Source organism: Jaculus jaculus, chromosome 1, assembly GCF_020740685.1.
Source record: "Jaculus jaculus isolate mJacJac1 chromosome 1, mJacJac1.mat.Y.cur, whole genome shotgun sequence".
Taxonomy (NCBI): Eukaryota; Metazoa; Chordata; class Mammalia; order Rodentia; family Dipodidae; genus Jaculus; species Jaculus jaculus.
This window is the reverse complement of record NC_059102.1, coordinates 163,117,834-163,145,749: the sequence shown is the minus strand read 5'-3', so window position 1 is coordinate 163,145,749 and position 27,916 is coordinate 163,117,834. Positions and strand designations below refer to the sequence as shown.

Genomic DNA, 27,916 nt, shown 5'->3' with positions numbered 1-27,916 from the left:
ATTGGCTGGCGGGTGGATATAAGCCGGTGCATCATGGGATGCTCGGAGTACAACTTTGAGACCGGACGTGGGAGGCCGGGCGCGCGCGGTGGATTATGGGAGGCGTTAGGGGTCAATTCGTGGAACGGCGCAGGCGCGGCCGGACTAGCACGCAGGGTGTTTCCGTTGGCCGGGTTGGACGCGATTGGTGAGCGGACGGCTAGGCGGGGACTCCGGGGACCAGGGCGGGGAGGCTGGGGGGAGGCGGGGGAGCCGTCTTCTTTCCTCAGTCTCTTCCGGCCTCCGCTTGCCTCTCCGCAGAATGCCGCGCCTGGTGCCAGCGATGCTGAGTGCCCACCCTCTCCCTACAGCCCACCCATGTCCGGCTGCGAGCTGCCCCTGGGCATATGCCCGGACATGTGCCCGGCCGCCGAGCGCGCCCAACGTGAAAGGGAACGTCGCTTGCACCGCTTCGAGGTGGTGCCGGGCTACGGCGGGCATCCGCCCCGCGCCGACCCGCTGCGCGCCGTGAAGGAGTACAGCCGGCCGGCCGCGGGCAAGCCCCGGCCCCCGCCCAGCCAGCTGCGTCCGCCCTCCGTGCTGCTGGCCACCGTGCGCTACCTGGCCGGCGAGGTCGCCGAGAGCGCCGACGCGTCGCGCGCCGAGGTGGCGGGCTTCGTGGCGGACCGCCTGCGCGCGGTGCGGCTGGATCTGTCCCTGCAGGGCGCGCGCGACACCGAGGCGGCCGCTGTGCTGGAGGCCGCGCTGGCCACGCTGCTGGCCGTGGTGGCGCGGCTGGGGCCGGAAAAGGCGCGCGGGGCCGCCGACCCGGTGCTGCTGCAGACCCAGGTGCAGGAGGGCTTTGGCTCGCTACGGCGCTGTTACGCACAGGGCATTGGACCGCACCCGCGCCAGGCCGCTTTCCAGGGCCTCTTCTTGCTCTATAACTTGGGTGAGTCTGGGTGCCGGCAGTACAGAGCAGAACGTTCTTAAGAAAAGTGGGGGGTGGGGGGCATGAATCAAACAGTTTACTGCTGGGGAATGTGCCTAGATGGTAGAGCATGCGCGATGCCCCTGGGGTCCCCCCTCTTCCCCAGCAATAGCTCCTTGACGGGAAAGTTGGCGGACAAAATCCTTTCCGTCTCGACTGAAGACATCGGATCTGCCTCTTCCTATTTCTGGGCTCGGATTTGCCAGTAATGGCAGTGGAGTTGGGGTGGAGTTTAGAGTTGGCTAAGTGTTCAAAATTATAAAACACTCGAGTCTGGTGCAGAGCAACAAGGACACATATGCCTACGAATATATGTGACAGTTTTTAAGACGTTTTATGTCTTTTCTGTGAATGGTGCGTTTTAACAAATCCGACTTAATTGTAAGAAAATCTTATGACTTTGCAGTGGGTTGCAAATATCAGTTTACCAAAATGCCCATGATTTCCTGGAAGAGAAGGAAGGGTAGTCTCTTCGAAGAAATGGCCGTTCCAGGGAGGGCAGGGGAAGGTGTGGCAGAGGCAACTTCCACATCGTTGGATGCTTGGCAGCCAGGACTATAGGCTGTAGGAAACCCAGGTCAGAAAGCTTGTTTGGGACAGGCTGAACTACACATAGGCTCTAGAGAGCCCTAAGCAAGTCCTTAAATTATTTGGGCATGTTTCCTCATCTGTAAACATTGCCCATTTCTGCCCTTGTAAGGACCTAGATAGACTGAAAGTCAAGATTCTGTGGTGAGTGAAATGGATGGATCAGGGAGGGGCCCAGTGGCTGGATCTTGAGAGGGTGAGGTGGGCGGGGCAAAGTGTGGCCATGAGCTTGCCAAGGGCCAGGGGAGTTTGTGGTAACTGAGGTCTGGAGAGCAGTGTGGGAGTGGAGATGGGCTGGACCTAAAAGTGGGCCGTGCACCCTTGTTTTTGTGTCCTGCCCCCGCAGACTCTGAGGAGGCCTTACATGAGGTTCTACAGCTGCCCGCCACCCTGCGAGCCTGCTCGCCCCTGCGCACCGCCCTGGCTGTTGCTGCAGCCTTCCGTGAAGGCAACGCTGCCCGCCTGTTCCGTCTGCTTCGAACCCTGCCCTACCTACCAAGCTGCGCAGTGCAGGGCCACCTGAGTCATGCCCGCAGGGCAGCCCTGGCCCGACTCTCCCAGGCCCTGAGCACCCCCAAAGGACAGACCTTGTCTCTGGGCTTCATAGTGCATCTACTGGCCCTGGATGGATCCCATGAAGCACGGGAGCTGTGTCAGGCCCATGGGCTGTCCTTGGACGGAAAAGACAGAGTTGTGTTCTTAAGAGGTAGCTACTCTGAAAAAGGGTTGCCACCAGCCAGTACCTGCCACTTGTTAGTGGGGAGCAAGCTGCGAGGGCGAACACTGGAGGAGGTGGTCATGGCAGAAGAGGAAGAAGAGGATATGCTCAGGCCTGGGTCCCCAGCCTGAAGGGATGCAGTCTCCGGGAGCCCCAGGACTGGGTCAAAGCACTTCAGGGTTTTTTTTTTTCCCCCATGATTCCTGGACAATAAAGGGGACTTGTTTTATAGGGACCAGTTGTTAGACTTCATTTATTTGAGGGTTTTGAGGGGTATGACACACATAATAGTGGGAAGAAAGGAAAATAGGTTGGATAAGGCCATGTTCACTCTGGGCATCACTTCCACTCTGAATGGTGGCTTTGGTGGTCTCTGAGTTGGCATCGTGTATCCTATCCTCTCCTACCATACCATGAGCAATTAATTGGCTTTATCCAGTGTGTACCTGCCCACTCTTTCTGTCCTGCTACCACTCTGCCAACCAAGAGCTGAGGAGAGGAGACTGTCACCTGGAACTTGCTACACTCCTCAGGTGTCTGGAACTGATGGGACCTCCAGCTATTGCCTCAAAACTCCAGTCTCTCCCCTCTGAAGTGGTTATGTCCACTCCTGGTCTCAGGAAAGACTGAGACACACCCCAGGAAAACAGGTGGGAGAGGAATAAAATGAAGAAAGATATGGTCAGAGGTCAGCCACAGGTCTCAGGGTGTCTGCTGCACCCTCTAGGGCCATCACCACGATGCTCAGCTGTCTCTTCACCTCAGCCCAAGCTTCAGAGCTGGAGTCTGTGCCCTGGGCCTTGAAGCAGGCATTGGCCAGGCCTGGGAATGTGGCAACAGGGCCGGTACGGGGTGCCCAGAGCACATGGCTGACGAGAAACAGACCAAGGGTCAGTTGGGGACTTAACCTGTAGCTCTCTCAGCCACTGTCCACTAGCCAGGCACAGAAGCTCACTGCCCTGTCTCTGAAAGTGAGAGTTTACAGCAGGGTGGGTGGGCCTCACATTGCCCTGGCATCAGTGGGTGGTCTAAATGAGCACATTATCCGCCTCACTGGGTGGGTAACCTTTGCTCACCTGTAGTAGCGTTCCTCTGGGAAGGCCCGTGGGTTCAGGAAGGCACGCTCCAAGAGCATGAGCTGGTCATTGACCATCCGCACCTGCAGAGTGCTGGAGGTAGGGCCTGTGGGTCACCCTGTGTCCTAGATGCGTCCTCCCAGACACCTGTCCACTGCCCTTACTTACTCTGGGCTGCCCTTCTGTAGTGTTAAGATGCGCTGGCCCAAGTCTGCAGCTGCTGTCTCGAACTTCTCCACTGCAGTCACCAGGGGCGCTGTGGGGAACACAGGCTTAGCGCTGGGCATGCCGGACCCCCCAGACCCCAGTGCTCTACCCAGTCTGTACCCAGGCTGATGCTGTGCTGCTCCAACAGGCCTCCAAGGTCCTGCTGGGCAGCCTTCAGGAAGCTGCGCAGGGTCTCGCTATAGTCAGTGACATTGAGAGGCAGGAAGATGCTGTCGCTGAGCCGGAGAAGCACGCTCCCAGCAGTCTGGGCCACAGCTTGGTGGCTGCTGAAGCCTGCAGGGAGGACAGCAAGTATAGCAAGATGGGTCTTCAGCCCACCTTCCTCCAGTCGGCCTCAGGTTGTCCCTTGTCCCCTCCTCACCAGGGTCCAGAAACTTCTCTACATAATCAAAGGTGTCAAAAGCCGTGTGGTAGGTGGGGTAGATCCTGGCTGAGGTTTTGCTCTGGAGGGGTAGGGAACAAAACAAGGAGGGAGTAGACTTGGGGTGGGAAGTTGGTGTTCCCCACAGCAAGCCATACTATGTGGGTATCTCTGAGTCTGGGGCACACCTAAGTTCCAGAATCTCCACTTTACAGAAAAGGAAAGAGACTCAAGGATTAACCTACCTGGAGCTGGAGTCTAGGGCTTTGGAGTCACATATGGAAACCAGAGTCCTACCTCTAACCACCCAAGAGCTGTGTAGCCAGGGGGAAAGGCATCATCTAGGAGCCAACTGGGCTCTCATCTCCTTGACCCTCCCCTCCCCATTTATGTCAAGCTAAGGCCTCTTGTCAGTAGGAAAGAACTCCAGATGCATGCACCACTGTTTTTTTTTTTGGTTTTTTTTTTTTTTTTCGAGGTAGGGTCTCACTCTGGCCCAGGCTGACCTGGAATTCACTATGTAGTCTCAGGGTGGCCTCGAACTCACAGTGATCCTCCTACCTCTGCCTCCCAAGTGCTGGGATTAAAGGCATGCGCCACCACGCCCGGCCTGCACCACTGTTTTTACATGGGCCCTGGGGAGTTGAACCACAGGCTGTGGTGCTTTTCAAGCTAGCACCTTTAACTGCTAAGCCAGTCAGCCCTCCTAACATTAATTAATGCTGACGCCCCCCACACACACACACATACAAAGTTCACTCTGCTTACAAGTGCCATACAACTGGTCAGCAGCTCTCTCCCTCCTGAATAAGGCATAGAAATGACTGCATCTTACAGTATCTTACATTTGATAACGGATGAGTGTGATCAGGTGTTAGGAAAGGTCAAGATTAGCTTGCATTAATCGCACTGCTACTTAGTGAAGGAGCCCATCAAGTCTGTACTAGGGCCGCCTGAAGGATTGTGGGGGACAGGACGGAAAGCTTCCTCACCCGATCATAGGTGTAGGCGAGGTCCATGGAAGAGATGCCTAGGAAGTGAATGAAGGCGGCATAGTCGCTGCCGGCACCCAGAGAACCCAAGCTGGAGGAAGGAAGAGAGCCGGGTTTGGAGAGTGTTGGGTTCAGTGCTGCGCCACTGCAATCCCTGGCCTGGTCTCTAGGCTCACCTGGGGATAAGGCCATACACTGGGCTGGTGCGGTTGGAGTACTGGATCCAGTTGTTGTAGATACTGAGGCCGCTGTGACCTGGTGCATTGATCTAGGGCAGAGGGTAATCTAGTCTCAAGGCAGGTACCCACTCCTATCCCCAACAACAAGGCAGGGTCTCTGAGTGACCCCAGTTTTCAGAGTACCTTAGGTTTTCCAAATCTGGTCCCAGCCCCGCCCCCTGGTTCTCGGCTCAGCTCCAGGTCTTTGTACCTCTTTGGTGGCAGAGAAGATGACACTTTGTACAGGAGGTGTCCCCTGAGCACGAAGGGTAGCGTTGGCTGTGATAGGAAAACGAAGGTCTTTTGGGACCCCGCCTTTACCTTTCCCCTCCCACCGGGGTAGCCCCCCACTCCTCCCCACCCCCGTACCAAACACAGCAATGTCTACATTGATGTAAGCCACCGTGCGCTCCTGCAGCTTGTTGAGGAATTCCTGCGAGGGGGCAAGGGTGACCTCAGTCAGCTGCTGCCCCACGCCCAGCTGGGCCCCTCCCCTATGGGGTTTTGCTCACCTCTGTGAACTCCGTGGATCCAATGAGCCCAAACTCCTCTGCGCCCCAGCTGGCAAATATGACTGTCCGGCGTGGTCGCCAAGTGCCTAGGGAGTGGGCATGATGCTCTCTATGGGGAATGGGGGGCAGGATGCCCCGGTTCTGGGGTGGCTCAAGGGAAAGGTTGATGGCATAGGAGCGAGGAAAGAGCTAGAAAGAGTGCGGCTTAGAACCCTCAAGCGGGCCTTCCAGGAAATCTCCTCTTTCCAGACTCCTGCTATGTGACATCCAGTCCCATCATCGGAGGACTCCCTGGGCTAGGTGGTCTCTTACGAGAATGTCCCACCTCTGCTCTGGTCCAGGGTCTACACGCTTTGAGGAGACCTTCTGGCTTTGGCCCCTCCAGACAATTTTGTTAATAATACCTAAGGGCTTCATTGGCAAGGAACCAACCCTTCCAATAGTTTCCTGAAGGAGTTACTATGTCCACTTAACAATTGAAGAAACTGAGGCACAGATAAGTAAATAACTTGCCCAAAGTCATAAAGAGTTGGTACCACCGGGCGTGGTGGCTCACGCCTTTAATCCCAGCACTCAGGAGGCAGAGGTAGGAGGATTGCCCTGAGTTCGATGCCACCCCGAGACTCTATAGTGACTTCCAGGTCAGCCTGGGCTACAGTGACACCCTACCTCAAAAAACCAAAACAATAAAAAATAAAGAGTTGGTACCAACAGTGCCAGATTGTAATATAGGCCTCTGGCTCCAAGCCTCACACTGCCTCCTGCAGAGTTCCCAGCCCCCTCCCGACCTTGGGTCTCATGTTCCCACCTCTAGCTGCAACTCTGTTCTTTTATCATTCCTCTTTGGGTCTCATTTTGTTATTATTTTTTGAGTGTTTTGCTGTATCACCCATATTGGTCTAGAACTACCTATGTAGCCCAGGATGGCCCCAAAATCATAATCCTCTTTCCTCAGCCTCCCCACTGTTGAGATTACAGGCATGCACTATATGTCTAGCCCTCATCTTTTAGTATTTATTCATGTATTTTTTTTCTTGTTTTGTTGTGCTTTTTGTTTGGTTTGTTGGTTTGGTTTATTGAGATAGGGTCTTGCTCTAGCCCAGGCTGATTTGGAATTCACTCTGTAGTCTCAAAGTGGCCTTGAACTCAAAGCAATCCTCCTACCTCTGACTTCTGAGTGCCACCACGCCCCACTTTCTTTGTTTTCTAGGGTTTCAGTCTAGCCTAGGCTGACCTGGAATTCACTAGTCTCAGGGCAGCCTTGAACTCATGGTGATCCTCCTATCTCTACCTCCCAAGTGCTGGGATTAAAGGTGTGTGCTACCTCGCCCTACTTTGTAATGTGTTTTTTAAAACAAGGATTATTGGGCTGGAGAGATGGCTTAGCGGTTAAGCGCTTGCCTGTGAAGCCTAAGGACCCTGGTTCAAGGCTCGGTTCCCCAGGTCCCACGTTAGCCAGATGCACAAGGGGGCGCACGCATCTGGAGTTTGTTTGCAGAGGCTGGAAGCCCTGGCATGCCCATTCTCTCTCTCTCCCTCTATCTGTGTCTTTCTCTCTGTGTCTATCGCTCTCAAATAAAAATAAATAAATAAATAAATAAAACAAGGATTATTGGGCTGGAGAGATGGCTTAGCAGTAAAGTGCTTGCCTGTGAAGTCTAAGGACCCCAGTTCGAGGCTTGATTCCCTAGAACCCACATATGCCAGATGCACAAGGGGGCGAATGCATCTGGAGTTTGTTTGTAGCGGCTGGAGGCCCTGGCGCACCCATTCTCTCTGTTTCTGCCTCTTTCTCTCTGTCACTCAAATAAATAAAAAACAAAAAGAAATTTTAAAAGGATTATTATTTGTAAGGAGAGAGAGATTATGGGTGTGCAAGGGCCTCTTGCTGCTGCAAACAAATGCCAGACACATGCACCACTTGGTGGCTCTGTAGGTAGGTACTGGGGAATTGAACCCAGGCTAGCAGACTTTTTAAGCAAGTGCCTTTAACTGCTGAGCCATCTCAGCCCCAGGTTTGTGTTTTTATTTATTTTATTTTATTTTATTTTTGTTTTTTTGAGATAGGGTCTCACTCTGGCTCAGGCTGATCTAGAATTAACTATGTAGTCTCAGGGCAGCCTTGAACTCATAGCAATCCTCCTACCTCTGCCTCCCAAGTACTGGGATTAAAGGTGTGTACCCAACCTTTATTTTATTTATTTATTTATTTATTTATTTATTTATTTATTTATTTATTTATTTATTTGAGAGAGAAGGGATGCACCAGGGTCTCTAGCCACTGCAAAGGAACTCCAGATGTATGCACCCCCTTGTCCATCTGGATCTACATGAGTACTGGAGAATCAAACCCAGATTCTTAGGGCTTTACAAGCAAATGCCTTAACCATTTAGCCATCTCTCCAGTCCACTATTTATTTATGAGAAAGAGGCAGATAAAGAGAGGGTAGTTTGTGTTTTTGAGACAGGGTTTATATAGCTTAGGCTGGCCTTGAATTCACTATGTTTGGATCCCTAGTACCTGCCTAGATGATGGTAGGAGTGGTGGCCCCCCTGTAATCTTAGCACTTGGGAAGCGGAGACAAGATCCCAGGGCAAGTTGTCTTACTAGACTAGCTGAGTTGGCAAGCCCTAAGTTCAAGTGAGAGACTCTGCCTCAATAAGGTGGAGAGTGATGGAACTGGACACCTGATGTTGACCTCTGAACTGGACACACACACTTGTATCCACGAATATGAGCACTTATACACACAGGCACAGACATCACACAAAACAGAAAAGGGACTGGAAAGATGACTCAGCAGTCCAAGATGCTTGCTTGTAACGCCTGCTGGCCTGGAGTTTAATTCCCAAGCCACCCATATAAGCCAGGCACAAAAAGTAGCACAAGTATCTGGTGTTCCTTTGCAGCAGCAAGAAGTCCTGGTACACTTACACACACCTATACGTACATGGAGCACATATGTACACAGACACACACGCACATGTACAAATAACTATAGAACCACCCAGTGTCGTCCCTCTTCATTCAAGCTTCCCCTTGCCTGCCTTTTCAGCTGATGTCAGCCACACCTAGGAGTTGACATTCCATATTTGCCACCAACTCCCCAGTTCATCTCTCATGTGCCTTTTCTGACTTGGAGACTGCCATCCTCCTCTCCCTGCCTGCCCTCTCCTTGGAATGTCTCTTGGGCACCTCAAGATTACTTCATGACAGATCACACAGTATACAAAGATGAAACTCATCACTTACCACTTGAGAGTCTGTGGAAGGAGGATCACCAGTATGAGCAATAGACTGAGTTCTGAGAGGAGAGGGAGACCTGGGCTAGAGTGAGACCCTGCCTATAGACCCCTAACCCTTGCAAAAAAAGAAAAAATGCAATTTAGGACATCAATCAAATAAAAAGGAGAGCACAATGGGGCCTAAGGCCTTCAGTTTTCCATGTGATGGAAGTTAAGCTACTCTCCATTTAAATTTCATCTGCATCTCCTGGGGGTGTTCCTGAGGTGGATGGTGATAAGTTGCTCAACACTGTAAATGTACTTAATGCCACTGAGTTAATCATGTAAAACATTAAAATGAAAATTATGAGCTGGAAATGGTGGGGCACACCTTTAATCCCAGCACTGGGAGGCAGAGGTAGGAGGATTGCTGTGAGTTCAAGCCACCCTGAGACTCCAGAGTTAATTCCAGGTCAGCCTGAACCAGAGTAAGACCCTACCTTGAGAAACCAACAAAAAAAAAAAAAAAGAAAAAAAAAGAAAATTATGCTGGACATACACACATTTAATCCTAGCACTCAGGAGTCTGAGACAGCAGGATTGCTTTAAATTCAAGGCCAGCCTGAGACTACACAGTGAATTCTAGGTCATCTTGGCATAGAGCAAGACCTTATCTTCCCCCCACCCCCAAAAAAAAGTAAATCATGTTTTTTTTTAGTTTTCTTTTTCTTTTTTTTTTTGTTTTTTGTTTTTTGAGTTAAGGTCTCACTCTAGCTCAGGCTGAGGAATTCACTATGTAGTCTTAGGGTGGCCTTGAACTCAAGGCAATCCTCCTACCTCTGCCTCCCAAGTGTTAGGATTAAAGGCATGCACCACCATGCCCAGCTCAAATTATGTATTTTTAAAAAAATCTTTAAATATTTTTTGTTCTTTATTTGAGAAGGAGAGAAAGAAATAAGAAAATGGGCATGCCAGGGCCTCTAGGCACTGCAAATGAACTCCAGATGCATGTGCCACCTTGCGCATCTGGCTTATGTGGGTTCTGGGGTATCAAACCTGGGTTCTTAGGCTTCACAGGCAAGCGCCTTAATTGTTAAGCCATCTTTCCAGCCCAAAAATTATGTGGTTTTATTCCAATTATTTGTTTTGAGAGAGGATCTCATGTAGTTCAGACTGGCCTTCAATTCCCTATGTAGCTGAGGATGACTTTGAACTTCTGTTCCTCCTGCTTCCCCCTCCGTCCTGATGGAATTACATGTGAGTACCTCCATGCCTGGTTTGTGTCATGCTGGGAGCCAAACACAAAGCTTCATGCATGCTAGACAGGCTCTCTACCAACTGAGCTATATCACCAGCCCTTTTTACTTTTAAAAATATATTTGAGGACTGGAGAGATGGCTTAGTGGTTAAGGTGCTTGTCTGCAAAGCCACAGGACCCAGGTTCAATTCCCCAGAACCCACGTGAGCCAGATGCACAAGGTGATGCACCCATTTTTTTCTCTCTTTCCCTCTCTTTCTCTCTCTCTTTCCCCCTGCCTCCCTCCTTCCCTCCCTCTCCCTCTCTCTCTCTCTCTTCTCCCTCCCTCCTCCTCTCTCAAATAAAATTTTATATATATATATATATATATATATATATATATATATATATATATATATATACATGAATGAGAGTATGGTCATGCCAAGACATTTTACTACTACAAACAAATTCCAGACACATGTGCTACTTTGTGCATCTGGCTCTACCTGGATACTGGGGAATTAAACCTGGACCAGCAGACATTGCAAACAAGTTCCTTTAGCCACTGAGCATCTTCATAATCCCCCGTTTTAGTTCTTTGAGGCACAGTTCAAACCAATTCACTTTTCCCCCTGTCTCTGTCCTCTGCCCCTATCTTCTAAACCATTGCAAACCAGGAGGTGGAGGCAGGAGGATCAGGAATTCAAGGCCAGACTGGGCTATATGACAACCTGTCTCAAAAAAAAAAAAAAAGGCACCTTAGTAGGGCATGGTGGTGCACATGCCTTTAATCCCAGCACTTGGGAGGCAGAGGTAGAAGGATTGCCATGAGTTTGAGGTCACCCTGAGACTCCATAGTGAATTCCAGATCAGCCTGAGCTACAGTGAGACCCTACCTCAGGAAAAAAAAAAAGGCGCCTTCTCACAGACCAAAGGCCTCCTTTCTCTCCTTCCGCCCAGTAGCCCATGGGCCCTAGACCAGCAGATTGTCTCCTTCCATATGCCCCCCAACTGGATCAGATTCCTCCATCCCTGAGGTTGGCAGGCCTCTGGATGGTCCCTCCAAAGGCCCTTCCACTTCCAGACAGAAAAGGTGAAACTTACCAGGTGTGGTGGCACACACCTTTAATCTCAGCACTTAGGAGGCAGAGGTAGGAGGATTGCAATGAGTTTGAGGCCACCCTGAGACTACACAGGGAATTGCAGGTCAGCCTGGGCTAGAGTGAAACCCTACCTCAAAAAAGAAAAAGAAAGAAAGGGTTAAACTTGTACTCAATCATGCCACTATCCTAATTAAAATAGTTCCCATCCTATGGCCTGTGCACTGAACTCCCTCCCCACTCCCTGCTGGGCCCACCTGGCCCCATGACTGAACCTCCACTCAGCCATATCATCAAGCCCCTCCAGCCTCCTCACCAGCTGTTGTCCCCTTGCCCTCGCCAAGGATCTGCCAATCCTTCTCTGAGAAGTCAAGTGCTGCCTCCAGTGGCAGGCCTGCCCGGGGATGGCCTGGCATAGAGAGTGGGCAGAGCCTGTGCAGGCTGCGTTCACAGCACGAGGGACCAGGCTCCACCTGGGCACACAGCCCTGGAGAATGTTGCATGAGCCAACCAAGAGGAGTCCCTGAATCCCAGGGCTGCTGAGGGCAAGGCTGGGGCCCAGGCAGCTCTGTCCCCAGCGAACTCAAGCCTGGCTCAGATGGATGCTGGAGAGTGAAGAAGAGGAAGGCATGGGCTGGAGATGACCTCTTGGACACTCTGGGTGACCACAGATGTAGACCGCCTTACCTTTCTTCAGCAGGGTCCCCAAGACACGGGAGATCTCCAGGAGGACCGCAGTGCCACTGCTGGGGTCCACAGCCCCGTGTACCCAGCTGTCCCGGTGGTTCCCATAGATCACATAGCGGTCTGTCAGGAGACCCAGAGGCAGAGGGGCTTAGAACACGCAGCTGAGGGCCAGGTGGGCTGAGGCCGGAGCAGGGCCCAGGGAGGCTAGAGCGGGAGTGGCCAGGTGCAGAAGGCAAGGATGAGTTCTGGGGCACAGCGGGTATTGGCTCACCAGGCTCCACAGCCCCACGGATGATGCCTAGGACATTGGAGGAGTTCCTCAGCTCCAGGCGGTTGTAAATACTCACTTGGACCTGGCTGGGGAGGTGGGTGTGACTATTTTGGTTCTGTTCAGTCTTCATCCCAGTTCAAGAGAAACAGGCCCAGAGAGGAAAAGGCTCACAGACAGAAGGACCAAGAAAGGCAGCAAGCCAGCTGGAGCCCAGCCCTGTCGGAGTGACTGAGGGTTCCCCAGTCAAAGGGAACAATAGCAGGGGCTAAGGACCTGGGAAACAGGGACACCTGGTGGCCAAGGATGCTGAAGGTAGGGAAGGTGACACTGGCCAGGAGTGGAGGAAGCCCAGGACCTTGTTCAAGGGAAGGGTGGGAGCCCCATGGGACCTTGTAGTCACACAACCATTCCAAGAACCTCCCCACCTGGACAGTGCTGGGAGTTGGGGGTCAGGGGAAGAGCTGGAAGATAGAAAGAGGGACAGGTCTTGAGGCAGGAATAAGGAAACCCAGGCAGGGAAGAGAAGGGGGGTGAGGGAAAGGGAAAGTTAAAAAAGAGGGAGTAAGACAGCCTTACCTGTCAGTCTGGAAGTTTCCATCTGGCTGAAAGCCCGGCCCCAGTTTATAGTCACAGCCCAAGGCTCCCTGCCAGGAGGCTGGGGCTGAGGGTCCAGTGAGGTTACTGGGGAGGAGAGAGAATGCATGCCATGCGGGGGTATGTTTGTATTTGCATTTGTGGGGTTAGGCAGGGGGCCCAGGCATAGGCTCACCAGAGCAGGTCTTTAGCGTCCTCAAAGCCAATGGGCTGGGATGGAATTGGGGGAAATCCAGAGACATTGTTACTGCCCAGACGGAAAGAAGAGGGGTGGGCTGGGAGGTAGGGAGTAAGAGGGTCTCCAAAGTACTCATAGTAGGAGCCTCGCTCCACACCAGAAGGAGGCAGGCCCCAGGAATTTGGGAAGGTCTCGCTGGGCAAGCTCTGCCCATCATTGATGTCTGCAGGATCCGTGTACACCAGCACCCCGACCACTCCGTGCTTGGCAGCGTTCACAGCCTGCAGGAGGCAGAAGAGGCTGTGTCAGGACAGCTAGGGACTGGCATGTCCCATGCTTCTTTCTCTCTTCTCTGCATGGAGGCAGGATTGCTCCTTTTTCCCACAACATTGTTAGCTCTCATACGGAGTCTGGGTTAAGAGATGAGTGCATTGGAGGGGCTGGAAAGATGGCTTAGCAGCTAAGCGCTTGCCTGTGAAGCCTAAGGACCCCGGTTGTTGGGAGCTATGAACCAAACCTCGGCCATGTTGACAGAAACCGCCATATAGCAAGTTAAGTTTCTATTTCCTCATCTAACGATCTATTACCAGAAATGAAAGAGCCATTACGCCTGGGTGATAGCCTCTCCTGGTGCTGCCGGTAATTGATGAAGAAACAAAGAAATTGCATTTAGCCAGTAACCCTGTGATCTCTGGCCTGATTATGACTCCTTCCCCCTACAACCCTATAAAAACCTATGTGTAAAAATAAACTTCAAGACCTTGACAAATACCTAGCTTGGTCTCCTTCTTGTGTCTATTTGCCTCCCCCATTCAGGTTAGCTTCTCCCCGAGTCCTTGTTCAACTCCCCGCTGGCCGGGGCACCGGTTCAAGGCTCAATTCCTCAGGACCCATGTAAGCCAGGTGCACAAGGTGGCATATGCATCTGGAGTTCATTTGCAGTGGCTGGAGGCCCTGGTGTGCCCATTCTCTCTCTCTCTTTCTCTCTCTCTCTCTCTGCCTTTCTGTCTTTCGCTGTCAAATAAATTTAAAAAAATAAAATAAGTGACTGCATTGTATAATGGCAAACTGTGTAGTCCTATAAAAGAATGGGATGGGGGCTGGAAAGATGGGTTAGCAGTTAAGTGCTTGCCTATGAAGCCTAAGGACCCTGGTTTGAGACTTGATTCCCCAGGACCCACATAAGCCAGATTCACAAGGTAGCACATGCACCTGGAGTTCGTTTGCAGTGGCTGGAGGCCCTGGTGCACCCATTCACTCTCTCTCCCTCTCTGCCTATTTCTCTCTCTGTCTGTCTGTTGCTCTCAAAATTATAAATAAAAATAAACAAAAAATTATTTTAAAAGGATGGGATGAAGCCAGGCGTGGTGGTGCCTTTAATCCCAGCACTCTGGAGGCAGAGGTAGGAGGATTGCTATAAATTTGAGGCCACCCTGAGACTACATAGTGAATTACAGGTCAGCTTGGCCTAGAGTGAAACCCTACCTCAAAACAAACAAACAAACAAACAAACAAAAAAGAATGGGATGAAAGCCAGGCATGGTGGCTCAAGCCTAAAATCCAACACTTAGAAGACTGACCTTAAATATCAGACCTGAAACTGCTAGAGGACAAAGTAGGGGAAACCCTTCAACATGTTGGCACAGGCAACGACTTTCTGAAGATAACCCCAGTTGTTCATGAAGCAAAATCACTAATCAACTGCTGGGACCTCATGAAATTAAAAAAAAACCTACAGAATGGGAGAAAATCTTTGCCAGCTATACATCTGACAGAGGATTAATATCCAAAATATACAAATAACTCAAAAAACTAAATAATAAGAAATGAAACAACCCAATAAAAAATGGGTTATGGGGCTAGCCATTGTGGAAATCAGTGTGGAGGTTCCCGAGACAGCCAAAAATAGATTTACCATATCTATCTACCATTCCTAGGCATATAAGTTAAGGACTTGTCACAATACCTTAGAGATACACACTCATGTTTATTGTCAGTCTATTCACAATAGCCAAGAAATGGAACCAGCCTAGATACCCCTCAAGTGATAAGTGGATAATAAAAATGTGGCACATTTATACAATGGTGTTCTACTCAATGGTAAAGAAAAAATGAAATATTAAAATTGAATGGAGGGCTGGAGAGATGGCTTAGCGGTTAAGTGCTTGCCTGTGAAGCCTAAGGACCTTGGTTCGAGGCTCGATTCACCAGGACCCATGTTAGCCAGATGCACAAGGGGGCTCATACATCTGGAATTTGTCTGCAGTGGCTGGAAGCCCTGGTGCGCCCATTCTGTCTCTCTCTCTGTCTCTGTCTCTTTCTCTGTCTGTTGCTCTCAAATAAATAAATAAAAATAAACCAAAAAAATAAATAAATAAAATTGAATGGAAATGAATGGACTTGGAAAGGACTTTACTTAGTGGGGTTACCCAGGCCCAGAAAGCCAAGTGTCACATATTCTTTCTCACAGGCAGATCCTAACTACAAATGTTTGAACTTGTATGTCAGTTGGAGCAAAACTTTGTAGCTAAACTGGGTGTGGTGGTGCATGCCTTTAATCCCAGCACTCGGGAGGCAGAAGTAGGGGGATCACCATGAGTTTGAGGCCACCCTGAGACTACATAGTGAAATCCAGGTCAGCCGGAGCTAGAGTGAGACCCCACCTCGAAAAAATTAAAAACAAACAACAAAAACTTGGTAGCAGAGGCCAGTAAACTAGAAAGGGGATATAAGGGAGAAAGGAGAAGTGGAAGGGAAACTTAAGGGGATGTGTTGTATATATGTAAGTAGAAGAACAGATTACTGGGGGTGGAAAGGCCTAAGTGAAGTCAGGGGAAGAGATTGAGTAAAGGAAGGGTGGGGTGGGCAAATCAAAATCAAACAGGGTATGAAGAAGTCATATGTAAACCTACTTTTTTGGACAATGGACACCCAGAAACCATAGATTTTTACTAGAAAACTTTCAGTGTCAGGGATGGGATACTTCCCAGTGAGTTATTGGCAAGGGATGTTCCTGATGCCCTAAAACATTACAGCCTGTTGCTGAGGCTCTTGGTTTCCCATCAGGAATCGATGGTAAAACCCCATTGCTAAAGACTCCACATGCTTGAGCTGCAAGGCCACTGAGAAATGTTGCTGGAGTTGAGCTGAAAACCTCTGTGTAGACCAACTGACAGAAAGCTGGAAAGAACTATATTGCATGCAGTTCCATGGGAGAGAGAAGTCACCAGTGGAAATAAACAACAGTGGACACTGCAAGCTTTAACTTTGGTCAGCCAGGCCAAATGAGCCAACAAGTGTAATAATGGCAGGTTTGTTATGGGGAAAACCAATCACTCTCTAATTGGACTGGAGGCCTGCTCCACGGGAGGGAATACATGTCTGATACTGAAAACCTATAATGGGGAAAATCATGAGCCCTAAGGATGTAACACCTGCTGGTATCTGTCTAAACGTATAATATGTTATGCTCATCAAACTGCCTAGTAAGCACTTCTCATAATGTTCTTACCCATATATTAATGCTGCTCTTACTTTTGATTAGAGAAGTTTCTCTTTTCAGATGGTGGTGACCTCTGGGATAACTCAGAAAGCACCATAGTGCTGAGAAGTAGTGATAGAGGAGTGATCATCCTTGAAATATCTCTATCACACCTTCCAAGGCTCAGGGTCCATTGCAGAAGAGGTGGCGGGAAGAATGTAAGAGCCAAAAGAAGGATAGGACCCTTTAGAATGCACTCTTTCAGACACGAAATGGCGTGTATATCCATGACCTTACAATGCCTGACACTACCTACACAAATGATCATCATAGGAGGAAAAGATGATTTTATCAAAAATAAAAGAGGTCTGGAGAGATGGCTTAGTGGTTAAAGTGCTTGGCTGTGAAGCCTAAGGACCCATGTTGGATTCACCAGATCCCACGTAAGCCAGACCCACAAATCTGAGGCAAGCACAAGGTCATACATGTCCACTAAGTGGCACAAGTGTCTGGAATTCGATTTCAGTAGCTTTGCAAGCAAGTGCTTTTAACCACTGAACAATCATCCCATCCTGAACTATATTATTAAAAAGCTAGAAGCTGGGCGTGGTGGCGCACGCCTTTAATCCCAGCACTCGGGAGGCAGAGGTAGGAGGATCGCCATGAGTTTGAGGCCACCCTGAGACTACGTAGTGAATTCCAGGTCAGCCTTGGCTAGAATGAGACCCTACCTCAAAAAAGAAAAAAAAGAAAAGAATGAGCGTCAGGTAGGTATGAACCTCTGAATTGCTTAGAACTGCCACTCACTACTTAATATGTGCCCAACATAGGATCAGATCAGATCTCATCACAGCACTTGAGGTATGGTTAATCAGTGATGTCTTCAAACTAATCAAAGCCAAGGGGAGAAGCTGTCAGAATCAAAGTGAACTCACACTTTCCATGGTGATGCACGCTCTTTATCCAACATTTGAGAGGCTGAAATAAGAGGATCATGAGTTTAAGGCCAGCCTGGCTACACAATGAGATCCTGTCTCAAAATCAACAACAAAAATGGAGTTGCTACAAGGGGCACACGCAGCTGGAATTGGTTTGCAGTGGCTGGAGGCCCTGGTGCACCCATTCTCTCTCTATCTGCCTCTTTCTCTCTCTGTCACTCTCAAATAAATAAATAAAAATAAAAAATATTAAAAAAAAAATGGAGTTGCTAATGCCAGCCCTTCCAAAAGTAACCTAAACTGAGAGTTCTGGAAAGCAGTTCTTAGACATGGCAACTTGACACTGAGTGAATGTCTTGTTTTTTTTTTTTTTTTTTTTTTTTTTGGCTTTTTGAGGTAGGGTCTCACAGAAATCACTATGTCACTATGTCTCAATGTGGCCTCAAATTCATGGCAATCCTCCTACCTCTGCCTCCCGAGTGCTGGGATTAAAGACATGCACCACCATGTCTTGCTTGAGTGAACATCTTCTGGCCTTGGCTCTTGCTTGTATTCTGTTTATGATATTGTTGGGAGCCATTTTGGCTGGACTTGTATCCATAGCTCTGGGCTTCTGGCAGCAAGACATTAGCAAAACTATAGCAGCCTACATGTAAGCAAGATTATGTAAATTCAGTGTTGGGAAGCCTTTTGGCAGCAAGACCTTAGCACCTACTTGTAAGCAAGATTATGTATATTCAGCCACTTGGCTGGTCTTTTGTACTGAAAAGTGATTGAAGTGCAAAAACTCTGTAACAGGAAGGGGTTTTTGATAGAAACTTATGAAGCTCATAAGATCTTTGTCCATGGAAAAACTGTTTGTAAAAAGATATAAAAAGAAATGCTGTGAAATAAACTGTGTCTTCAGTCCTGGCTTGAGGCCTTGCTTCAGCCCTTGACTGGGGTCCATGCTTTCAGTCTTTCTCCTGTCTTTCCTTAATCCTCACTCCCCATCAGGCTTGAACCCTTTCAGCCGGCAGGCTCCGGAAAGTGGCCCCCAAACATGTGGCCTGAAGATGGGGATACAGTGAAGGACACCGCTGGATTGAAAGGGAGCGCTCAGAAAAAGAAAAAAGAGAGCGGTGAGTAATATAAGTAAAAATGGGACAAGGTAGTAGTCGTATGCTTTTTGTTCATATGCTGAAAAATATGTTGCGTACTCGGGGAACCAAAGTTAGTCTACAACAGCTTAGTAACTTTTTGGAATTTATAGAAAAAGTCTGTCCTTGGTTCCTGGAAGAAGGAACTATTGATTTAAAAACCTGGCAAAGGGTAGGGACGAGGCTTCAAGATTATTATAATACCCACGGGCCAAGTAAAGTACCAGTGGAAACTTTTAGCTTGTGGGCTTTAGTTAGAGATAGTTTAAATCCTAGACATGAAAGAGATAAAGTTAAATCAGGTACAATTAAAGACAAAGGACTGCTTCCCAGCATGGACTTAGAAAATGAAATTAAGCTTTCCGTTTCACCTGAGGAACCAGAGTCTGGATCTAAGCTATTATTTAGAAAAGAAGAATGTTGCCTTGATCATTCAGATTCAGATAAGGAAGCAGAAGTAGAGGAGGAGGTGACGAAAGGTCACCAAGAGGAAGACTTTCCACCTTTTATAACTTTTACTAAATCTGAGGATGAACAGAAAGAAAAATATTTAGAGGAGATGCAACGTTTGCAAAGTATGGTTAAGTCACTGTCTTTACAAGTACAGCAATGTCAGGGAAAGCGAAAGCGTACTCCAGGAAATCCAGCCACTCCCAGTCCTTCCGCTGTAACGAAACCTCCTGCTGTTGCGGTAGTGTCAACACCTGAGGGTGAGTTTCGTCCTGTATCTTTGATTCGGCCTTCCGTCTCTCCCCTGCAAGCCACTCTTGCAGGAGCAGCGCAAAGAGGAGAAGATATGCAGGGATTTGATGTATATCCTATTTTTGAACAAAAAGATAGTCAAGGGAATAAAGTAAGATCTCATGACCCTATACCTTTTGAGGGTTGAAGGAATTAAAAGCAGCTTGCGTGCAATATGGCCCTACAGCTCCTTTCACGCTTGCTTCTATAGACTCTATGGCATTTGAGGCGCTCCCTCCAGGGGACTGGAAACAAGTAGCAAAGGCATGTTTGTCAGGAGGAGACTATTTATTGTGGAAAACAGAATATACGGAGAACTGTCAGGCTATTGCTGAGGTGAATAAGGTTCAGGGGGTACCTATTACTTTTGATGTGCTGGCAGGAGAGGGACCATATCGGGAACTTGAGAATCAATTCAAGTTTGATGTAGGCGTTTATGCTCAGGTTAATGCACAAGCTAGAAAGGCTTGGCGTAAACTTTCATCTACTGGGAGGGGAACTGAAGATTTGTCAAAAATTAGGCAAGGACCTGATGAATTATATCAAAACTTTGTGGATAGATTATTACAGGCTGCTAACAGATTGGTTGGAGATTCTGAAGCAGGACTTGCACTTGTAAAATTATTAGCCTATGAAAATGCTAACTCTGCTTGTCAAGCGGCCTTGAGGCCATTTAGGAGAAAGGGGAACATAACTGATCACATTAGTCTATGTTCTGACATAGGTCCATCCTATACACAAGGGCTAGCCTTGGCTGCTGCCCTTCAAGGGAAGTCAGTAAAGGAGGTACTTTTTCAGCAACAAAAGGGTAATAAGAGAAAAGTTAATGCTCCCCCAGGGAGTTGTTTTGGATGTGGTAAAATGGGACATCAGGCGAGACAGTGTCCTCAGAAGCAAAAGAATGATTCATCCAGAAAGGAACCAGAGTTGTGCCCAAAATGTAAAAGAGGCAAACACTGGGCCAATGAATGTAAATCTAAATATGATTATATGGGGAATCTTCTCCCGCAGGGAAACAGAAGGAGGGGCCAGCTCCAGGCCCCGCAACAATGTTACGGAGCGCTACAGAACTTTATCCCCCAGCAAAACAATCCATTCAGGACCTCTGCAGAGCAACCCCAGGCAGCGCAGGACTGGACCTCAGTTCCGCCACCTATACAGTATTAGCACCAGAGATAGGAATGCAGGCCTTACCAACAGGTGTTTATGGGCCATTGCCTAAAGGATCTGTTGGGCTACTGTTAGGGAGAAGTAGCTCTACCATGAAAGGAATTTTAGTAGCACCTGGAGTGACTGATTCTGATTATGAAGGGGAAATTAAAGTTATGACCCATTCCCCTAGAGGAAGATCAGTAATTAATAAGGGACAACGATTAGCACAATTAATATTGCTCCCCCAATTGCAAACTAAGAATGCTAGTAAAAGGGACAAAAGAGATGATGCAGGTTTTGGTTCTTCAGATGCTTACTGGATCCAGGCCAGTGGATCACAGAGACCAGAATTAACTTTGTATATTAATGGTAGAAGGTTCCAGGGTTTATTAGATACAGGAGCTGATGTTTCAGTGCTTACAGCTGATCAGTAGCCTCCTAATTGGCCTAAACAGTTCTCTGTGAGTCAGTTGCAGAGAATAGGACAGACACAAAGCCCAGAACAGAGCAGTGATTTGTTACAATGGAGAGATGAAGAAGGTCATAGAGGAACTTTTCAGCCATATATTGTTCCAGGTTTACCTGTCAGCCTGTGGGGAGGGGATGTCATGGGTTGTATGGGAATTTATCTTTATAGTCCTAGTGATACAGTTTCCAACCAAATGTTAAATCAGGGGCTCTTGCTGACTCAAGGTTTGTGCAAAAATGGACAAGGGTGGCTAAAGCCCGTATCACCAGTACCTAGGCCTCCAAAGGCAGGCTTGGGGTATTTTTAGAGGGGGTCATTGGACAACCTGTATCTCATGCAGATCCCATAACTTGGAAGAGTGGGGACCCTATGTGGGTGGATCAATGGCCTCTTACTGCTGAGAAAATTCAGGCTGCAGAGCAGTTAGTACAGGAACAGCTTGAAAGCGGTCATATTGCCCCTTCAAATTCACCTTAGAATTCTCCAATTTTTGTCATAAAAAAGAAGTCTGGAAAATGGAGGTTATTACAGGATCTTAGAAAGGTAAATGAAACAATGGAATTGATGGGAACTTTGCAACTGGGATTGCCTATGCCTTTTGCTATTCCTAAAGATACTTATAAAATTATATTAGATTTAAAAGATTGTTTTTATACTATTCCTCTTGCTCCTCGAGATTGTAAAAGATTTGCCTTTAGTGTGCCGTCTATCAATTTTAAGGAACCTATGAAAAGATGTCATTGGAAAGTGTTGCCCCAGGGTATGGCTAACAGCCCCACCTTGTGTCAAAAGTTTGTGGCTCAAGCTGTAACAAAGACTAGACAGGCCTATCCTCAGGTATATATTATTCATTATGTGGATGATATTCTCCTGGCGTTCAAACAAGAGGGATTATTATTAACAGCTTACTCGCATTTACAGGGAGCCTTAAAAGAGCAAGGATTAATTATAGCTCCAAATAAGGTTCAAACTGAGCCACCCTATTCATATTTAGGACACAGATTATATCCAAAAACCATATTCCCACAAAAAATTCAACTCAGGAAAGATGGGTTACAAACCTTAAATGATTTTCAAAAGCTTTTGGGAGATATTAATTGGTTTAGACCTCATTTAAGAATTAGTACTGGAGAATTAAAGCCTCTCTTTGACATTTTACAAGGAGATCCAAATCCAAAGTCTGTACGTCAGTTAACAGATGAGGGACGTAAGGCACTAGCTTTAGTAGAACAAGCTATTGAAAAACAACAAATTCAATATATAGACTATTCTCGGGGATGGGCTGCATATGTTCTGGCCACTGAACATACTCCAACTGCAGTTTTATGGCAAGAAGGACCTCTATTGTGGCTACATTTACCTGTTTCTCCTGCTAGAGTGTTGACTCCTTATTATGAAGCAGTGGCTTGTTTAATTCAAATGGCTCGAGTAAACTCTAGAAAATATTTTGGTAAGGAACCAGCTATTACAGGAGTTCCTTTTACAAAGCAACAAGTAGATTGGCTATTTCAAAATGTGGACTCTTGGGCTATTGCTTTTGCACATTATCCTGGTATTATAGATAATCATTTCCCTAAAGACAAGTTGTTGCAATTTGCAAATTCTCATTCCTTCATTTTCCCCCGCACAGTCAGGGCAGAGCCTATTGAAGATGCTTTAGTTGTGTTTACAGATGGATCCTCTAATGGCAAAGCAGCATGTGTTATTCAAGAACAGTCTTATTCATTTTCTACTCCCCCAGCGTCAGCTCAAGTAGTGGAACTTAGAGCTGTAGCTACAGAATTTAATGTTTTAGCTGCAACTCCATTTAATTTGTATACTGATAGTCAATATATTGCTAGAGCTTTACAGGTGCTTGAAACTGTGTCTTGTATTGAAACTGCCAATACTCAAGTGCAAGATTTGTTTAGTCAACTACAGAGATGCATGCATGCTCGCTCTCATCCTTGTTTTGTGGGTCACATACAAGCTCATTCAGGCCTTCCAGGTCCTTTAGCATTGGGAAATGATATGGCAGATAAAGCCACACAGATCATAGGTATATCTCAATTGGAATTAGCTCAAAGATTTCATAATTTACATCATCAAAATAGTCAAAGTTTAAGAAAACAGTTTCAAATTACTAGAGAAGCTGCTAGGCAAATTGTGCAACAATGTAATACCTGTCCTGAATATCACTCAATTTCTCATTATGGAATAAACCCTAAAGGATTAAAACCAAATCATCTGCGGCAGATGGATGTAACTCATATTCCTGAATTTGGAAAATTAAAATATGTTCAGGTATCCATTGATACTTACTCAGGATTTCTGATGGCTACAGCACAGACTGGGGAAGCTACTAAACATGTCATAGCACATTGCATCAAATGTTTTGCTTTGGCGGGTACACCATTAATTATAAAGACAGATAATGGTACAGGTTACAGTAGTCAATCTTTTCAGCACTTTTGTACTCAATTATCAATTGTTCATAAAACAGGCATACCTTATAACCCTCAGGGATAAGGAATTGTTGAACGTGCTCATGGAGCTTTAAAAAAATCAATTACAAAAAATAAAAAAGGGGAGTTATATCCTTGGTCACCACAGAATGCTTTAAATCATGTACTCTTTTTTAAAATTTTTTAAATGTGGATGCATCTGGTCATTCGGCTGCAGACAGTTTATGGCATCCTAGAACACTGGACACTTATGCTCAGGTTGGATGGAAGGACCCCATTGATGGACAATGGCATGGACCTGACCCGGTATTAATATGGGGACGAGGGTATGTTTGTGTTTTCCCACAGGACGCTGACAATGCCAGGTGGCTGCCAGAGAGGCTGGTCCGGTTCGCAGGGACTGAACATCAGAAGAATGACGCCTCTGCTCCTGATGATGTGGATTCAACTCCCGATGATCCACAGTGAGTTTATGTTCCTGACCCACCCATCTTACATCCAGCAACTTGGGAAGATAGAGAAACTATAGTCTTGGTAAACAATACTCGTTTACTAGGCATGCCATCCAGTAGGAATATGCAGGCTCATCAGAAATTTGGAGTCAATTATACTGGTCATGGCACTGGTGTTCCTATATGCCTAACTAAAACAGAAGTAACTGGATGTTTAAAAATTCAACCAAGGAATGTGATTGTAAAGCATTCAGCAGATAAAGGGGAAAAGGCAAGTCAAGGGTCTATTTCATAAGTCTCTATTTGGCTCCCCTCAGGGAACCAAGTCTGAGGAGCCGAGTCACCAGATGCTTTTGCCCCTTGTGAGGGACAATCGCCTTGGTACAATAGGTCTTTGCATTGGAAAAGGTGTGTTGGGACTGCTTACATCATGGGTAACATCTCGAACTAAAAGGCATATTACGGACTGGTCAGGACATCCTGGAGCAGAAGGGAGTGGTAAATGGAACAATGACTGGACTGGTGGACTCTCTGCTGGACTTTGGTGGTCTGATGAGGGCTACCCACAGACTTACTTATGGAAAGTTGCTACAGCCATGGGAGGAGTGAGCGTCACCTCCCCTAGGAATGACAGTTCTTCCCTCCCAAAGGGAAGGGTCATGGCTTGTGTTACTCCACCCTATGCTATGTTAATGGGAGACATAAATATTACATGGGCTGAGGAAATGTTCAATGTTACATGTAACAATTGTACTTTGTCTAATTGTGTTTCAGAATTGTCCTCTGATAGAGTTATAATTTTTAAGCAACCAGCAATTGTTATGATTCCTGTTAATGTAACGAGGCCTTGGTATTCTGACAAGGGAATACAGCTGTTACAGGAAGTAAAGAATACTTTAAGTAGACCAAAAAGAGTGATAGGATTAGAAATTGCAGGCATCCTAGCTTTTATTACATTGTCAGCTACTGCTACTACTGCAGCTGTTGCTTTGTCACAAGAAGTTCAAACTGCACATTTTTGTTAATGATTTATCCAAAAATGTTTCTATTTCTCTAGGAACTCAAGTAGATATAGATAGAAAACTGGAAGAAAAAATAGATGCTCTGTATGATGAGGTTACATATTTGGGTGAGGAGATACTAGGGTTGAAAGTTAGAACTCATTTGGAGTGTCATGTAGATTTTCAATGGATCTGTGTTACTTCTAAAAAATATAATGACAGTCAATAGCATTGGGAAAAGATAAAAATGCATCTAAGAGGTGTTTGGCATAATGATAATATTTCCTTGGATCTGATTCAGTTGCATTCAGAGATTTTGTCTTTGCAAAATAATCATCTTACTTTTGATGCAGCAAAAGCTGCTGATGACTTAATATCTGCTTTGAAGTCTGCCTTGCCTGGATGGAATTCTCTCACTTCATGGATAGGAAGCTTTGCTGCTACAGGTGTTTGTCTTTTACTCATTCTGTGTCTGCTGCCCATACTTGTTAAATGCCTTTTGAGATCCATTATGGATATCCGTGCAGAAATACATGGGATACAGCTACAACCCAACCTCAGTTTCCTGAGACATTATCTTAAAGCCCCTGCAGAGGCTGGTAGTCAAAGACAGGTAAGATTCTCTCGAGTTAGGTCAACCTAAGACAGGGTATGAATGATGGAATTCATGTACCAATGACGGGTAAGGCCTAAATATCATAGAGAACAACCTAAGACAGGCACAGTCTGCACCGAGGCCCGGTGGGGCCTGGTTCATAAAAATAATAAATAAAAAAAGGGGGAATTGTTGGGAGCCATTTTGGCTGGACTTGTATCCATAGCTCTGGGCTTCTGGCAGCAAGACATTAGCAAAACTATAGCAGCCTACATGTAAGCAAGATTATGTATATTCAGCCATTTGGCTGGTCTTTTGTACTGAGAAGTGATTGAAGTGCAAAAACTCTGTAAGAGGAAGGGGTTTTTGATAGAAACTTGTGAAGCTCATAAAATCTTTGTCCATGGAAAAACTGTTTATAAAAAGATATAAAAAGGAATGCTGTGAAATAAACCACGTCTTCAGTCCTGGCTAGAAGCCTTGCTTTAGCCCTGGACTGGGGTCCATTCTTTCAGTCTTTCTCCTGTCTTTCCTTAATCCTCACTCCCCATCAGGCTCGAACCCTTTCAGCCGGCAGGCTCCGGCATGATATTGTTTCAGATAGGGGTGCATTTCATAAATTTATTCTCTAAATCCTAATTGAGTGAGTTGCATATGGTGTGCTCCGATGTGCACCACTGTGCTGGTGAATCACCTTCGTGGGAAGACACTACACTGACAGGCAGGCAGGGGCATGGAGGTGGGAAGCTATCGCTCATATGATACAGATCTCGTACAATCAGAGGAACTATTGACCTGGGAATGATAGGACATGGGAGGGACAGGTGGAGGAACATACTCGGTACTGTAGACATATTTGCACTCTAAATTGCAGATAGGAATTGCATGTTGTTAACAACTTAGCATGTGCACAGTGTTGGTGGTCTGGTCTGAGTTAACCCATCACCAGCCCAGATGCCCTCAGAGGAGACAAGACTGATACTGGCAGACACTAATTGGATTCAGCATTTCAAGAGGCGCCTGAGCCCAGACATCCAGGGACTGAGGGAAGAGTGCAAGGGATGACAGCAAGAGAAGTCCAGGCATCACAAGTCTCACTCCACAGGGGCAAGTCTGACCTCCATACTGCCTTTGCTGCCACCCTACTCCCTTCTCCCTGTAAAGCCTGCTGGCTGGAAATAAGACTACAGGCACCATTTAGGGTGTTAACCTGCTGCCTCCTCAGACTACCCGTTCTCTGATTTAGTTCCTGGCCTTCGTGATGACGGTCAGCATGAGCCCCTGCATTCCAGGGATACTTGCATACATACAGTTCACAGCCCAGCCTTCCTCCCCAAGCCACTCTCAGTACTGCTGCCTCTCTTCCCCCTGCTGCAGGACTGCTGCTCACCTTGGCTCCACGCCCTGCACCACCATAGCGAGTCAGGGCGATGGTGCCTTGGAGGTTGATGCCCTGAGCCTGCAGCTCCCGGAAGTCCTCCTCGGTGCCTCGGTTGGCGTAGACCAGGAGGCCCTGGTGAAGGAAGGGATACTTAGAGCGAGCTGGCCTTGGACAAGGGCAGACCGGGAAGGGATAGGAAGTTGGGGTAGCAGGACAAAGAATTTTGAATGTCTCCACATGTCACCCAGAATTATAAGTACCCAAAGATGGTCACTGTGGTATCCTCTACCTAGGTGCCCTGTAACAAGGCCTTGAGCAGGGGCCACTAGTGTTTGTTGACTGACCAAGTGATGGAGACTAGGAATGGCAGTGGTGTATGTGTGAGGTAAGTAAAGGATGCTGAGCTCCACCCGAAGAACGTTTTCTCAGATTGCTTGAGAGTGGGGAGAAGCCTGGGTGGGAACCTAGGACAGTCAGGCTATAGTAGTGGGGGCTCCAAGCTCACCTTTGGGGTTCCAGGGGGAGCATAGGCAGCATAGGGCTGTATTACATCTGGCCCAGCCTGCTCCCCAGTCAGATTCTTCTCTCCTGGGCGGAAGGAATGGAGGATGTCCCCTTGGGAGCCCACTGCGGAAGGAAGCAGAGTCAGGGCTGGGCCACACAGCTGCCCTCACCAACCCAAGTATTCCCTGCCCCGCCAGGACCTACCCACTTCCACACGGTTGGGTTGCGTGCTGCTGGGGAAGGACAATAGCACCTCATACTCATAGGCCTTGGCCAAATCCAGGCCTGACACCGAGTCAGCCCAGCGCCCCAGCAGCAGCTGCACCAGGGCCTCGTCCCGGGGGCTGGAAGCCAGGTGTGGCTCCTTGGAGAGTTCTCTGCGGGATGGGTAGGGAAGGATGGATGGTCATGTCATGGATAGGTCTCTGGCCAGTGATGGATCAGGCAGAGCGGCCTCTCACCGAAGGTTCTCTCGGATCCTGCTGGCATCCAGTTGCCCCAGAACAGCCTGAAGGATCTCCAGGTCCAGGTCCTGAAGGTCTGAGGGATTCGGGGCCTGTGAGTCAGCTGCCTTGGGGATGGCAAAGTGGCCCAGGATGATCCCAAGCCCCAACAGGGCAGTGGCCCCGACCACCAGCCCTAGTGCCTTCACCCAGTGCAT

General features: G+C 47.7%; 2 protein-coding genes across 3 annotated transcripts; one reads left to right on the top strand and one right to left on the bottom strand.

Moving 5' to 3' along the window:
• The first annotated feature begins 62 nt into the window (after positions 1-62).
• On the top strand, positions 63-2,710 carry Sac3d1 (SAC3 domain containing 1). Of its 2 annotated transcripts, none has more exons than XM_004656647.2 (3): positions 63-187; positions 301-931; positions 1,905-2,710. In XM_004656647.2, the coding sequence occupies exons 2-3, from the start codon at positions 358-360 to the stop codon at positions 2,405-2,407; spliced, it is 1,077 nt and encodes a 358-aa protein (XP_004656704.2). In that variant the 5' UTR covers positions 63-187; positions 301-357; the 3' UTR covers positions 2,408-2,710. The 2 variants fall into 2 exon arrangements, with proteins under 2 accessions (XP_004656704.2, XP_044989894.1); XM_045133959.1 differs by having other exon boundaries at positions 83-187; positions 270-931.
• On the bottom strand, positions 2,504-27,916 carry Naaladl1 (N-acetylated alpha-linked acidic dipeptidase like 1). Its single transcript, XM_004656648.2, has 18 exons — positions 27,717-27,916; positions 27,460-27,632; positions 27,257-27,378; positions 26,761-26,883; positions 12,956-13,239; positions 12,763-12,867; positions 12,187-12,272; positions 11,916-12,035; positions 5,664-5,749; positions 5,521-5,584; positions 5,363-5,430; positions 5,110-5,201; positions 4,934-5,024; positions 3,942-4,023; positions 3,680-3,853; positions 3,521-3,608; positions 3,353-3,445; positions 2,504-3,145 (listed from the first exon to the last, which is right to left on the bottom strand). The coding sequence occupies exons 1-18, from the start codon at positions 27,914-27,916 to the stop codon at positions 2,959-2,961; spliced, it is 2,238 nt and encodes a 745-aa protein (XP_004656705.2). The 3' UTR covers positions 2,504-2,958.